Source organism: Diceros bicornis, chromosome 6, assembly GCF_020826845.1.
Source record: "Diceros bicornis minor isolate mBicDic1 chromosome 6, mDicBic1.mat.cur, whole genome shotgun sequence".
In the NCBI taxonomy this organism is placed as follows: domain Eukaryota; kingdom Metazoa; phylum Chordata; class Mammalia; order Perissodactyla; family Rhinocerotidae; genus Diceros; species Diceros bicornis.
In genome coordinates this window covers 65,798,185-65,814,358 of record NC_080745.1, presented here as the reverse complement: position 1 = coordinate 65,814,358, position 16,174 = coordinate 65,798,185, and the positions used below count along the sequence as shown (strand labels likewise).

The 16,174-nt window shown below is 46.7% G+C and overlaps 1 protein-coding gene across 1 annotated transcript; it reads right to left on the bottom strand.

The window, feature by feature from the left end:
• Positions 1-389: 389 nt before the first annotated feature.
• HIF1AN (hypoxia inducible factor 1 subunit alpha inhibitor) lies at positions 390-14,565 on the bottom strand. Its single transcript, XM_058543778.1, has 8 exons — positions 14,354-14,565; positions 13,825-14,075; positions 10,953-11,101; positions 8,919-9,064; positions 7,764-7,870; positions 7,280-7,343; positions 6,937-7,047; positions 390-6,083 (listed from the first exon to the last, which is right to left on the bottom strand). The coding sequence occupies exons 1-8, from the start codon at positions 14,528-14,530 to the stop codon at positions 6,039-6,041; spliced, it is 1,050 nt and encodes a 349-aa protein (XP_058399761.1). The 5' UTR covers positions 14,531-14,565; the 3' UTR covers positions 390-6,038.
• Between the last annotated feature and the right edge of the window lie 1,609 nt (positions 14,566-16,174).

Sequence of the window (16,174 nt, the reverse complement as noted above, 5' to 3'; positions counted from 1 at the left end):
AAACTGAACCAAGGGGGCCTGATTTGACTGCTGCAGTGCCTCAGGGTGTGAGGTTGGCAACAGCTTCTCAAGGTGTAACAGGAATTCATTTGGCTGCCCTCACCCCTCACACAGTGTAAGAAAAGCTTGCACCTGACAGCTTCTCACCCTGCCCCCCTGACTGGTGGGGACAGTGGTAAAGTCTGGCTGACTAGGCAGAAGGCATCAGACACTTCTCTATTTCTCTCCTTCTAGTATGGTTTAAGTACCAAGGCTCTTCTGTCTGCCCCCAACTCAATATGGGTTTCTCCAGGGTTAACTTCCTTGTTCATCCCTATGATTTTCTTGACAGGGAAGGAATCACCGGAAATCTGCTTAGAAAAATCACTGAAGCCAAGTTTCTAGATAAGTCACATAATAAATATAACCACCACCACCACAGCCATTTATTAAGTGCTTGCCAGGCACTGTGCTAACGCTTTACAAACATTGTTTCGGTTAATCCAACATCCCTGAGGTAGATACTTTCAACAGCCCCTTTCCCTCACACACATATCATTACAGTTCAAAAAACTGAGGCTCAGAGAGGTTAAGTCAATCAACAAGGTCAAACCCAGCTGCTAAGTAGCAAAGCTAAAAACCCAAAGCAAAGACATCTGACTCCAAAATCCATGCTTTTAAACACTATGCTAGATTGTTTTTCATTGGAAATTAAAGGACACGTGCTCCTTCCCAAAATAATACCTTAAGACCAGATTTTAGGTGGAGAAGAAGGAAAGGCCCAGTTTTTTAACTTCTTTCATCAGCTACTGTACTTAAACACTTGGGGGACTGAAGAGACCGTCTGGGTATAAGCCGACCACTGGGTCCCTCTCTCCTGCTGCTCGTTTCCAGGGCCTTTTTCATCCAAGACCTCCACTCCTGACATATGACAACTTAATATGCTGTTTCCCTTCCAGCAAATGCTGAAATGCAGAGGTCAGCCAAACTTGGTGACTCAGAGCATGGCCAGACACCTGAGAGAAATTAGGAGATACTCACAAAATGCCCACCATTCCTGAATTGTTGGACCCCAAGGACACAGACCCATTTAGACAGAAACACAAACTTCAGGTCTTCCACCCTGGCTTGCCAGGCCCAGCCCCACTCCTGGGGCATCTCCTGCCCAATCCCCCCTCACTGGCTCTCCACTGTCCATGACTCACTAGGTACCCTCCCCTCACCCATCTCTGGAGGCCTCACTGACTGCAGGCCCCTGGGCCTCAAAGATGCCAGTATCTCAGGCTTTGTCCCCCAGAAATGCACCCAAAGTACTCAGCAGGGCTGAAGATCCCAAGACCTATGAGGGTTAAACAGAACTGACTGAAGATTAGCAGAAAGGGCCACCAGAGTTAGAAAAGCTAAACCAGGATGTATGAATTGACAAAGGAACAGCAAGAGGAGAGGAGACACAGAACAAATGGACTAACTGCGGGTAAGTAAACAGAACTATCGAAGGTTAGAAAAGAAAGATGACTCTAAGATGAACAGGATGACCCCAGGGAGAAGGATCCCAGAGACAGTCTATTCAAACACTTGCAGCCATGGAGCTTCTGAGGAAAAGGCAACTGTTTAAGAAAAAGGACCTTGGTGAAGGGGCTGCTGGAGAGACTGGGTGGGGGGAAGCTGAGCAGGAGAAATGGGAGGCGCTCTGGAAAGGGAAGCTGGAACATCTCTGTGGAGCAGGTGGTGTGAGAGGACACTAGAGAAGTGGGCAGGGACTGGAGGACAAGCACCGAGGGTGCCAGGGAAAACAGAGACAGGGGCTGAAAGGCCAGGGCCTCTGGAACCCCAGGAGCCATTTCTAGGTGCATCACAGCATCCACCCTGTGTGGGTAAAACTGGTCACTGAGGGCCATTCTCTGCAGCCCTACTAAGCTCTGCTCTGGATTTTGAAGGTGGAATACTCAGAGGTGGGAATTTACCAACGAGAAAAGCACAGCTCCATCCGTGGGAAGTTGATATTCTGAGAGGAGACAAAGACTACCAGCCCCCCTGCAGGCCCCCAAACCTTGAGGGAGCCTCTGATCTAAGGAACCCACCAGAGACAAGCCACAAAACTGAGGAACAAATAGCAACTGGTGCAAATTAATATTGTCCTTGAAATCTGAGGAGACAGAAGAGGGAAGAGAGGTAACTCAGAGACCTGGGAAGATCCAAGCTGGGACTCTCCACACCGTTAAGACTCAGCCTGCTAATCTCATCAGCTGCCCACACATCTGGGCAGGGGCCTCAGTGCCCTCCATATAACTACAGCTGTACTAACGTGGGGGAAAATCAAAATCAACACTGCTGGGAGGCCTAGGGTGAAGAGTCCCTCCCTGGGGAGCCCAGGGGCTTGAAGGAGCCTGAAGGAGTCTGGGAGGTAGAGCTTTGCTCTCTGCTGATCTTCCCCCTCTCAACAGTCTCTAATCTCATCCTCACAGTGTGCACGATACATGGCTTCATAACCTCTGGTTGTTTTGTGTGGTTTCCTCTCTAGCTAAGCAGAAGCTCCCAGAGGATAAAGACCAGGTTTTCTCTGCACCCTGCAGTGCTGGGAAGTAACAAATACTTGTCACAGGTAGGGTATCTGGAGTGTTGATTACAAAAACATTTCCTACAAACAGCAAACACATGGCAAAACTATTCTATTGTTATTCTTTGCCCTATCACTTGCACTTGACACTCATCTCTCTGTTGGCTCATGCCTGTAGATGTCCATTCCTGTATCCACCTCAGGCTGGGGACTGGGCCCACTTAGCCTTTGTTAAGAAATACCAGCTCAGCCTGCCTGTGGGAACAATGAAAGGGTGTGTGGCCCAGGAGTCTCTAGGGGGGAAGGGGGTGGGTCTCCCCACACTGGGCTGGCCCATTGATAAGGATCCTTCCCTTCTCTGTCTCCTAACAGATACAGATTAATGATCGCTCATTCCTAATTGTCAAATTTCTTTTCCTTCATCCTGTGTCTAATCACCAGTGACAGAAACCATTACGCAAATGAGAGCAGACGACTTCCCCCAACTGTTCGCGTTGGTAAAAACCTTGTAATTTAGAGCTCTGATTTGTAGGGGAAGCTGGTCTCCCCCAGGCATCCTGGGCATCTGCTCAACTGATGCCCAGAACAGCCCCTCCTCAATCCCCCAAACTCCAACCCACCAACAAATATTTGACTTCACAAGAGAGCAGTTTCCTTTGTACCTGCTGGTGTAAAAATGGGAGCTTGCAACACAGTGCTTTTTTGCAATTCCATACAGGCCTAAACCCCCACCTTCCCTTGGTGTGTCTGCCTCCATGCTGCCGGCAAAGACAGGAGGAAACAACAGAGAAGAGATGTTTCCTCTGCTGCAAGTAGAATTTGAGCCTGAACAGACCTAACCTAATAAGTGAAAGGAAGAGCCTCGATCTCTTCCTTGCGGGAAAAGGAGGCAGCAGAACATGAATCAAGGTTCTCAGTAATCATCTAGAACTTGATCTTCAATTCTATAGACGCAGAAGCATGCTGGAAGAAGTTGTGGGACCTATTCAAGGACATACAAGTAATGCAAGGGGACCTAGAACTCAGTTTCCCCATAGCACCTTCCAGTGCTCTTAACTCTTAATATGGCTTCCCAGCAGTTTTCCCAAGATGTTTTGGGCTGGAGCCCAGAAGGGCTTTCACCCTGAGCTGTATCTTCTGCACCCTCTTGGGCTAAGCCTGCCTGCACCACACACTGCCCAGTGGGGTGAGACCTGAGGATGGCCTGTAGTACAAGGGAGAAGGTAGGAAACGACAATCAACAGTCTGGTGGAAAGGGAGCAGCAGTGCATTTGCAGCCCAACAACGTGAAGTTCAAGTCCTGATTGCCACTAATCACTTAATCTCTCTGAGCCCATTTCTTCAGCTGTAAAATGAGAATACCTACCTTGCAGGGTAGTGAGGAACAAAGATAAAAGCACTAAGCACATGTTAAGTGTCTAATAATCAGGGGTCACTACTATATTACCCAAGGATCAGGACCAATCCTGTGAAGGGCCCTCCTTCTCAGTCACCTTAGGACAGACCTGTGTCAGCACAGCACCCAGCAATGACTAGCTGAGTGGCACATCACCCACATCTTTGAGGGTTGAGCCAGGAATGCAGCAGACCTGCTGAGGAGAACGAAAATAATCTGCTATCTTTCAAAGTGTGACTGAGATCAAGTTTCTCCGCCGTCTGCCTTGTTTTCTCTGCTGCGCTCCTCTTTCCCCAGAGATGGAGGATGGAGATCACTGCAACCACGTTGTCCAGCATTGGCTATATTTGAAAGAACTACATTTGAGAAGGTACCATGTTTGCACACCCACACTACATCAGAGAACCCCAGAATGGGGGACTAAAAATAAACACCCCTCCCCAAAATACACACATAGGTGCGCACACGCACACACACACATCCTCTCAGTCCATCAGTGCACTGAAACTGTAAACTGAGCTTCGGGGGTAAGAGCTGTAGCTCAGACACTGGAAGTAAACCTTTGGCAAAAAAAAGGAAAAATAAACCCAGAGACTTCCAACTCCTCTTTCCTTCCAGAGAGAAAGGGCATGGAGATGGGCGTGGAGGTGAGAAGACACAGAGCCACCATACTGCCCAGTTCCAGGGGCCCCACTTCCACTGAATAGATGTGAATGATGGCCCTTTGAGTTGTGCAGTGCACAGCTGCCCAGCTGTAAGCTGCAGCCCTGAGAGGGGTTCCCATGAGTAGCTATGAACAGAAAAGAAAATTCCTCTTCTGTGCTCCACCAGTTGCCCTGACTTTTGAGGGTGTTTGTGGAACATTACAGTGGGGTCTCAGGGAGGTGCTGGCTTTAAGAGGCAAGGCTACATTTTTGCCCTTGCCATGAGGTGGATGATAGGTGGCGCATTCGCTGCCTAAGCTTGACCCCATTTCGTCTACTCAGCCAGGAAGCTCTGCAAACGTAGAGGATGTGGCCTGGGCAGGGAGGGTCAGGGGACCTGGAGGCTCTAGCCAGTCAGCCTCAGGCAGGTTGCAGTGAGACCTGACCAACATCCAATGGCTAAAATTGAGTTTAAAAGCTTTAGGCTAGGTCAGGCACGCCTGCCCTGGGGCTCCCACTGTATGTCCCACTGGATAAGATTAAGCAGTGGAGAAACTTGGTAAGCAGAGAGGCAGGCCAGTGTGGATACATATGCACACACATGTGCACACACACACACACATCCACAGAGGCTTGCACTCCTAGAACCTAGAGAACCCACTGCTAGGAAGACTCCCTTGGTACCTGGCACAGGGAGCAAGAGCTGGTGCTGAAAGAGAGATGTTGTGTGTGTCTGTAATTTGGGACTTAAGCACAATCCTTGGTTGTTGTGTCCCAAGGCTCTTCTCTATGTATGGCTTGAGCTTGAAGGTCCAAGGTGGAACCCTGTCCAAATCTCTCTCGTAGAAAGCTATCTAGGCTCTCAAAGGCAAGCCTCCCTCTCACTCTTCCCATTAGAGTCCCAGCAGCCATTCCCACTCAGCCTAGAGCATGACTCTGTGAAAACTGGAAGGAGGCAGACTGACCTCCTTCCAGTCAGGACAGCTCTGGCCCTGCAGCGCAGATGTAGTGGGCGTCCAAGAGCATCTCCTCTCTCTCAGGCTGAGGCACTGAGGTTGTAGGAGACAGGGCTGAGAGCCAGAAGTGGCACCACGACCCAGACGGAGGGAGCGAGGAACAGATACATACGTGTGTGCATGCACACACAGCCCGAGGTTGACCGACTGACACACACACACGATGACACCCAGAAGCTGGGACTCCACACACTGAATGCAGGACTTGAGGGGGGCAGGGAGAGAAGGCGCTGGGGCACAGAGGCAAGGGTCAGAAGTCCCTCCAAATGGGAGTGGAGTGCCAACTACCCTGCCGTGCCCTAAACACCTGCCTCCAGGACCATGGCAAGAGTCCAGTCCATTAAGTGCAGCGTGCAATACTAGCGTTTGGAGTCTCCTGTCCTCATCAATGAAGCGGTGTGGACGGGCTAGCAGTCACCTGGCAGGAGGCCTTGACTCCCGGCAGGCTAGTTGTATCGGCCCTTGATCATTGTGTTCAACAAGGGCCCCACCTGTGAAGAGACATGAGGAGCCAGTCAGAACTGCCTGTCTCCTGGCCCTGGAGCCGGACAAGGTGTGTCTAGAGACATTCGATGTCCACCGAAGGGTGAGGACGAGGCTTTCATTCAATCTTGTAAACCCTCTAGCCAATTCTCTTCCTGGAGGTCAACCCAGTATTCTGGGGCATGGCCCTCTCCTCTGGGTCCATCTTATATTACTACCCTCTCACAATACCCTGTATCTGTAAGCAGCACTAAACTGACAGACAGAAGTGAGAGGAGCTAATAATTCCCAAACACCAGAGAGTATTTGTCTGCATGTTCCTTAAGTGTGCCTTAAGAATGTTAAATGCCTCTATACCCTGATAAGGTCACCTGCAATTGGGGCTGGTGCCATCTCCCAATCCCATAGGTCCTCTGGATGCTGAGGCTATCCACAGGATGGAGGCAAGAGCATTACAAATGCAAACCTCCCCCATTTACCCAATAGGCCACTGGCACACCTGTGTGAGAAGCGGATTTCAACATTACCTAGAGCAGCCTTGGCATAGCTGGGCAAGTGTGAGGAGATGCTTTACTGCTCTATTCCTGTTCCAGAAGAATCCCCTCAGGGGTCCCCAGCTGGCACACAAGCCCCATGGGGAACATTACCACTAGCAAGGAACAGATTATAATTGATCCGCTAGTCAAGCCCAGCTCTCACCGGAACACAAGGATTTTCTAAACATACCCGTAACCTCTATGGAGAAAGAGGACACCAGATACTGAAACAGAGGAGCTGGGGAGAATGGGACACCAACCCTGACTTTCCCTGGTCACTCTACCCACTGAGCCACAGAAGTGCCACTTTGGGGCAGCCACATACCTCCTGTGGGTTCCCCAAGGCCTCTCCAAGCATCTTCTCAATGTTTCTCATTATGGCCACTTTCTGATGGGCTTTGAGAGGATATTCAATTCTCTTAGGGGTGGGGGCCCCCTGCAAAGGAAGCAGCAGTTCAGGAAATGCCTTCAATAGAAAGCTTCAGTGTCACCCCCTATTCCTAGCATCATCCTTCCTTCTAAAAAACCCAGTTCAATCCTATCCCTCTTCATCTCCCTGAAGACCTGGGAATCATTTCCAGAGATAGACTACTTCCCCTCCCTGCCCCCAAATAATTTATTCCACCTACCTCACCCCAGTCCCATTTAGGGAAAAAACCCATATTCACCTTATACCAGAAGTTCACAGTGATGGTAATCCCCCCATTTAGTAATGACTCTATGTGATGCCACCTGCAAGAAAATAAACAGGCTCCTGTTTGCCATCAATACGTTTCAGAAGGACAGATGGAAAACTAGGTAGAGTCCAGCTAAGGGAAATAATGGAGACAGGATCGTTACTCTCATCCTGTCAAAAACACCCTGGGGCTAGAGGCAGTGGCGTTCAGTCTCCAAGTACCAAAGAGCCAAGAACAGTTTCTACAGCCTCAAGTCTCTGGGACCTCTTTGGACTTGAACAATTGTCATCTTGTCCTAGAAATAGGGTTGTCATGTCCCCCATGTTCACTATGCTCACATCTGGATATGCCAACCTTCCTGGAGATCACATAAAACCATTCTTGCCACAACTCAGAAGAAGGGACACAGATAAGGCTTTCCAGTGGATGGGAAAGAAAGGTCCCAAGAAGCCCCCAGTACTAGCCCCCTCCTCACCAGTACATTGGGATATAAAGAACATCACCAGGGCCAACCACTGTTTCGTAACCAACCACGTTCTGGAAATTGGGGAACCTCTCGTAGTCAGGATTGTCAAAGTCCACCTGAGAGGTTCAAGAGAAAGAAAAAAAAAAAAACGAATCACCAAATTTTTATCAGTAACTACTATATGCTAGTTACTTTGGTAGTCAAAGAAAGATGCCTTAAAAACAAAGACGTCTTTAGAATTTATATTCAGCAGAAGACACAACACACATTAAGCATACACACACAGTCTCTGTCTTAGAGAATGATATCTTAAAGACAGACGATGCTCGAATGTTAAGTGATAAAGAATCCTAGGCTTCCGTGCTCCTGAGGTCAGAAGCCAATCATAACAGCTGGCAGGTCAGAAAACCTACTCATGGCCTGTAGATATGAGGAATTAGGACTCATCCTTCATCCCAACCTTCAGAAACTTTCGCCCACACACATATTCTAACCAGCAAAGACTCCTACATGAGGTAGTTAGGCAGCTTTCTCCTCAAGAAAGGAGAAGACCTCTCTGGTTGGCCACCAAGTAACCATATACATCACTAAGACCCAGAAAAAACATTAAGTGACATATCTTAATTCTATTCACCCTTCTCCTTATCAAAAAGAAGTAGCATCCATAACAAAAGAAAACAATTATTAAATCTAATGGAGACATACATTTTACTCCATGAACTTGTAATCCAATCAAACAAGATAACCAGAGTCCACTAGCATTAGTGATAGGTCAGCCCTCCAGAATCAGCTCTACAGGGCTGTTTACAGAGTCATGCATCCCTTAACGAGAGGGATACATTCTGAGAAATGCGTTGTTAGGCAATTTTGTCACTGTGCAAAGAGTGTACTTACACAAACCTAGATGGTACAGCGTACTACACTCCTAGGCCATATGGTACTAATCTTATGGGACCACTGTCATATACGCAGTCCATCGTTGGCACATGACTGTACTTATAAACATCTGGGGACCACCACAGGGGACTGGAATATGTGAGCTACACTGTGAAATTATCCTCTTAGTTTGTCCAAACCTGGCATACCACCACAGGGAGGGGGAAAGACGTACTAGCCTTGGATCCCACATGACTCCTATACCCTCCTCAGACCACACAAGCTCACCTGGCTCTGTCTGTCACATGGGTGATGAACAGGATATGGGTAGAGACACTCAAACTGATCCGGAGGGAATAAAATGCATCGCTTGTAGCCTTTTATCTGAGCAAAGAAGTTCTGTTGCTCATCATAGTGAGCAGGTGTCACATTTCCTGTGGGAAGAAAGACATTTTCTTATTTAGAGCAGTGGCTCTATTGCAAAGGCTGGAACAGAGGCACCAGTGCTGGAAAGAAACCCAGCCTGTCCTCTCAGCTAAAGGTTCCAAATCAGAATGTCAGGCAGAATCAGTGAAACTGCAATTACAACACTCAGCAAATTAGGTGTTACACTTTTAATGGGTAATAAGTCTAGCAACCATCACTGGCTAAGGATTCACCACCAATAAGCAAAGTAGATTTTCTTAAATGACGGCTGCTGCCCTTACTGGAAGCAGATTAAAACAATACTCACAAGTCTGGCAAAGTAATATACCGTATATACTTGTACGTTTTTTGACCCCGGCCAGAATTCAAACACAGCAAAATAAGAGTTAGAAACAAATGAAATGACTGTTATCAACAATGCATGCATGATCTTCTTTGATGGAGTTAACCAGTCATTTTAAGTTGTATGAATATGTACTTGCTTTGGGTAGCTCTCCTGGAGCTCAAAGATTCCGTCTTTGCTCCCATTTTAACACACCTGCGGGATGCAACAATTCTTTAGAGCACCACTGGAGCTACTGATTCTCATTGCGGAGAAGCATATCAGATTCCTAAAGAGTGTTGTATACTTTGAATAAGGCAAATTATTTAAAACGTCATCTTGGATTAGTTCTGCCCTAGTGTATGCTCCATCTATTCCTTGTAACTGCGGCGGCCTCTGTTTATCCTTCCTTGAGAGCTGAAGCGTCCTCTGCAGGGTATGGAGCTGAGAAAACATTCCCCAGGTCAGCCTGGGTGGGCCAAGACAGCTGCCTTCTTAAGTGCTGAGAGGCCATGTGCATCCTCAAAAGAGATTTGCTCTCTCATCTCTACCTGACGGATCCGCTTCCCTACACTTTACCACAGGATAGGAATGCAACAGAAAAGCTCAGAGTCACGTAAACCAGAACTGGCTCCTGGCAGGTCAACCAAGAGTTGGTTTCAAAGGGGCAGGTTAAGGGTCAATTCATAAGCTGCACTGCTGGAAACCTTTAATGATACTGGCAGCAAAGGATCCAAATCTGAAGAAAGGACAACCTAAGGGGGAGAAGAGACTTCAGAGCCCAGTGGTGAATGACAGTGAATAATCACTCTGTTTCCTTGTTCAACGCAATTTATTTGCCATTTACTAAGTACCTACTATGGGCCCAGCACTGAACTGGTGCCAGAAATAAAAAATAAGTAGGAGACAACAACTCTGGCTGGTAAGTAGCTCTCCTTCTCCTGACTGGAGTTTAAAGGCTTCTCCTTTTATTCAAAAGAAGAAAAATCAAAAGAACATATTCACACATTTGCCTGTGCATGCATAAAATCCTCTAGCAGGACACAGAAGCAACTAATAACAAGCAGGGCCTCCAGGGAGAGAAAGGGGGAGGCTGCCAAATAGGAGTGGAAGAGAGATCTACCACTACATATCTATTTATACCTTCTAAATTTAACCCTGTGACTACATTACCTATTCAAAAGATAAAAGTCAACTTATAGTGGAAAGGTAAGTCTCCCTCTTCTACTGGGATAAAAATCTTCTTAACAGAGATAGATCCAATAGAGAATAGCAGTGTTTTAGAGAGATCTCTAATATCTGAGAATACATACTCACAGCAGCTGAGGAATGGAAAAGGGAACTTTCTTTTCAGAGTGCGTGAAACTAGCTTAAAGATGTAACATACATCATCTTATTTAATCTTCATGGCTATTTATAAGATTATTATTGTGTTCCTTTTACAGATGAGAAGGTTGAGACTTAACAAAGTTACGTGACTTGTTTCAAGTCATGGAGTGAAGAAGTGGTGGAGACAGGATTAGAAATCAGGTTGTATGACTCCAAGCCATGCTGCTTTCTGTGAGATTTCTTACCTTCCATGCCGATGAGCAGCAGGTTGGAGGTCAGCTGCCCCCAGCCACGCTTTCCCTGCTGCTTATTAATCCAGTTCCAGTTAAAACCCAAGAAGTCCATGACAATCTTCCTGCCCACAGTGTCATTGAGTGTTTGCTGCAGATACAACCTACGTTCCCCAAGAAGAAAATCCCATTACTGCATGAACACACAGTCCGTAGCACGGCCTCCCCACACCTGGAAATCCAAATACAAACCCACACCAGCGTCTCCCACAGAGAACAGCTGCAGTCATGGGAATCTTAACCAACACGGACTCTCACAGAACTGAATCCTTATCTACTCTTCTTTGAGCTCTGTTCAACACCAACCTTTTTATTTTAAAGAAGTGATTCTTATCCCTTTCTGGGTCACAGCATGAATTCTTTAAGAATGCAAGGAAAGTTCCCCATAAAATGCACATACACATAGAACTTTCACACAATTTCACAGATTCCTCGAAGCCTATCCATAGACCCTAGAATGATGAATCAGCCTTGTTCCAGAGACTTTCAGGGTCTGAGACATCCCCTTTGGCCATCGGTGGCCACTGTGGTAGACTGTATTACTGTTCACCAAGAGCTAGTTTCCTCCCTGTGGAAGAGTTCTTCTTCCGTAACCCCTGGAAGCCAGGCTTGCTTCTTTAACTTGCATTGGCCAATGAAATGTCCACAGAGGTGATTCTTGTTGCTTCCAAACTATAATTTTAAGAACCAGAACATACTACCACCACATCACTTTCCCTCTGCCACAGCAACTGCAAAGTTTCAGATGGTAGCTGCTGGGGCAATCTGGGTCCCAAAATGAAAAAGATGATGTAAGAGCAGAGCCACCAGGTGACCCAGGATGGACACGTAGCATGAGTGGGAAATAAACCTTTGTTGTTTCAAGTTGCTGAGCTCTGGCTTGAAGCCTAGTTTTTCCTAACTGATTCAGCCACCTATCTGTAGCAGCCTTCTACAGCTGAAAGAAGACTCCTCATCAGGCTTTCTGCAGGCCCAGGTCTCCTAACACGCCTGAGGAAGCTCAGAAGTTACTTAAGGGATATGAAAACCCAGACACAGTTGGGCAAGCGCCATAAGAGATATTAATAAGGGGGTAAACATGAAGAAGAGACAGAAGCACTCTTGTCCTGGTTCTGAGAACATTACTTCAAAAGGCTCAAAGGTATCTCAGTGCCCAGAATTATGATGTTTAAGGCAACATTTATTAGAAATATTGATAAACTGGAAATACTAGCTACCTTTTTGGGGACATGGAACCCTCCAGACTTGAATGCAACCTTTGGACTCTCCCCAGAGACTATAATATACATGTTCATACAAAAATTTTGCAAGTTAACTTCGAAAGAGTCAGGAACACTCCCCAAACACGAATCTGAACAATCCCTGTTATATCTCAACTGTAATTGCTCAAAATAGCTCAAAGAGGATCCTAATACCCTTTCTCCCAGAACTGCAACCACCAGTACAATTATACAGTGGAGCTGGTTGGTGCTAAAGTCAGATGGTAGGGCAACAGTCGCACACAGTAAAAAATTTTCCTGCAATCAGCCATAGAGTACAGACTACACTCATGGCTCATACGTAGTGAGGCAAAATGTTCTCACCATGGGAAGCCAGAAACTTAAAGTGACTGAAAACCAGAGGATTTGTGTGTCTTATCTCATGCTCATTCCAGTGCATACATTCATTCAGTGGAATTACACTCCACCAGCACCATTTAAATCAATCTCTCTCTCTCAACACTGAGGGTGTGTGCACGTGCATATGCATGCTGTTAAATTTAACGAAATTAACACATAAGATGACTCAACTGAACCACTCTTTATAAGACAAAGACCAGATCAATCACACTTCAAATCCTACAAAATTCTCTTGGTCAAAGTCCTATCATTATGACAACTGCTAAGTGTCAGGAAGACGTAAAAAAAGATATTTCAAATCCTTTCACTCAGCCACATACTGTTAACAAGGAGTCAGGAAGAGAACTGAGACAGAAGACTAGAGAGAAACCCAGGGTTGGGCACCAAATCTGAGATGGAGAGGGTCATTCACCATGAAGTACTCAGTGAAAGCAATTCCCCAGAGGCAATGTTATAACCAGGGACTGAAAGCCGTCTGGTATCTACATAAGAGACAGTCCCCATAAATAATGATAAATAGTAGACAGGAAGCATCACTCCTATGTGTGTGTCTTGTGTTTGCCATCATCAGTAAAACGTGGAACATCAATATTCCCCCATTCCCAATCTAATCTGATCTTCCCTAAGCTAGAGGATGCTGATATCCTTCACCCCAGAATCACAAAAGTCTGTGCAACTTTTCAGCTTGAACTGTCCCCTGCCAGCCTAATATTCTAAAACAAAGGCTGCAAACTGGCAATCTCAGGGTTAAATCCAATGACAGACATTTTTGTTTGGCCCCCTGCAGCATTTTAAAAAATATGAATTAGCTGTGCACATGTAAAAATCAAAAAGATTTTAAATAAAAACTCTGATTTCTGGCTTCTCTTGAAAAATCAGAATATCTGGCAACCCTGGGACTGCACTCCCAAATGGAAACAAGAGAATCAAGTAATGACTTCTCACTTTGAACAGGGCGTATACCTTCAGCTTCATCATAGTTTTCACCCAAACAACTTCACTCATTTCATTCAGCTACCTGACCCTGCTAGGCAACTGGGACTCTCACTTTATGAAGATGAACAACGAGAGAGTCACAGTTCAAGTCTAGTCATTCCTTCATCCCTCACGCTAAAGAACTCACCCAACTCCTCCATACCCTCAAACAAGTACAGGAAAGGAAAATGGAAGCCCTACATCCAATGGAAAACAATGATCTGGAAAGTTACCTCTCTTCCCCTCCTCGCTGCTGTATATTCTGCAGTTTCTCAACAAACTCATGAAATTTCATCTCTTCCCTGTTGGACCTCGGCTTAAAGTTCTGGAAATTAGCCATCTTCTTCTCATCATAGTACAAGAACTTGTGAGTGCTGGCACTGTACACAGAGAAGTCTCCATTGCCAATATTCTCTTGCAGGTATTCAAGGTCCCATTTCAGGGCAGGGTACACGAGATTTGTGTCGGTCAGCACTACAGGCTCCTAAGAGAATACACCGGATGAAAAGAACAAATGAAGTCGTCCCAGGAAATGGTAGATTCTTGTCCCAAGATTCCAACTACTTCCCAACTTCAAACTAATTCCTCCTGTTAACCAGCACGAACTCCCTAAGGCCCATTTCTCCTCGCCTCCCTCTCCATCGCCCCTAAGGCCCTAATTCACAGCCCTGCCACTCCCCCGGTCTATCACCACTCCCTTTGACCTCTCCTCCCAAGCTGGTCCCCTTCCCCTCCCCCCTCAGATGCGGCCCCGCCCCCTACCTCATTCTCGATAAGCTCCTCCGCCCGAGGGTCGCTCAGACTCAGACGCGGGATGGGCCGGGTCGGGAAGCTATAACTGCGCAGCTGGGACTCATCCCAGGCGGGGCCAACGGCTTCGGCCTCTTCCCGGGGTTCTCCAGAGCCCGAGGCCGCAGCCTCCGCCGCTGTCGCCGCCATCTCCGCCGCTAGGGACGGCCCCACCGGAACCGGAAGGTCCGCCTATTCCGGAGAAAAACCACAGCGGAAACCATAGAGATGGGCTGCGAGAGAGAGCGGTCCAGAGACGCTAAGAACGCGGAGCCGACGCCCGGGGCAGCTCCTTCTAATGGTGACCTACAGCTCTACACCCTAGGCTCCGCCCCTGAAGACCTGCGGCTAGTCCCTCTTTAGTCCCACTGAATAGGGGTGATCACTCGGTTAACCAATCCACAAAATGTTACTGCTGCCGCATTGTGCCGACGCCTACACAAGAGGCAAAGAAGGAGGCAAGTTTAGTGGGGCATTAAACTTTACACTCATGGATAGGGAGAGAAGCAAACTCTTGACCTATCTAAGGAAATCAGAAGGAAAAGCAATTGTCTGATTGATAAACGTTGGGTAAAGGTTGCTTTGCAGGCCTAGGCGAAAGATATATGGCAAGATGAATTCTTTTAAAATCAAAGACGGTCTTCTTTTCTTTAGCATCATTTGGATTTTCTGCCTGTGTCACCATCTCTCCTACTTGAAGATATTTTTGTCATGGGACCAATGTTATCATTAGTGGCCAAGCATGAACATCCCACATTTTCAAACAATTTATATGGGTTATTAAAGGCCCTATTGATTACTTCTATTGCTTACTTAGACAGTTCTTATGGCTGGTTGTGGGAGGCCAAATTCTTTTTTTTTTTTTTTTTTAATAATTTTATTTATTTATTTATTTTTTCCCCCAAAGCCCCAGTAGATAGTTGTATGTCATAGCTGCACATCCTTCTTGTTGCTGTATGTGGGACGCAGCCTCAGCATCGCCAGAGAAGTGGTGCGTCGGTGCGTGCCCGGGATCTGAACCCGGGCCAACAGCAGTGGAGCACGTGCACCCAACCGCTAAGCCACGGGGCCGGCCCTGGGAGGCCAAATTCTAAGATGGAGCCAAAGATTTCCATTCCATGGTGTACATGCCCTATATAAGTCTCCCCCTTGAATAAGAGCAGGACTTATAAATATGATAGGGTATCACTCCTGCGACGAGGTTACATTATATGGCAAAAATGTAATTAAAGTTCTTATTCAGTTCACTCTGAGTTAATCAAAAGGAGATTTTCCTGAGCGGGCCTGACCTAATCACTCCAGCTCTTTAAATCTGGGTCTAGTGGTCAGAGACACAAGTCAGAGAGATTTGAAGCCAAAGAAGCTCTCCTGTTGTGCTTGAAGGAGCAAACTGCTATGTGGCAGAGAATGGTGGCTAGGCTCTAGGAGCTGAGAAAGGCTCCTGGTTGACAGCCAGCCAGAAAGGAGGGATCTTAGTCCTACAACTGCAAGAAACTGAATTCTGCCAACAAGTACTGAGCTTGGAAAAGGACACAGAGCCTCAGATGAGAAAGCAGCCCCAACAAATACCTTGATTTCAGCTTGGTGAAACCCTGAGCTGTGACCCAGCTAGCCCATGCCTGGAATCCTGACTCATAGAAAATTTGAGATAATAAATTGGTGTTATTTTGGGCTGCTTAATTTATGGTAATTTGTTATGAGGCAATAGGAAACTAATACACTGGCTTAATTATGTAAGTATGCTGCATAGTAGCTATGCAACACAAAACTGATAATGAGGTTACCTCTGTGGAA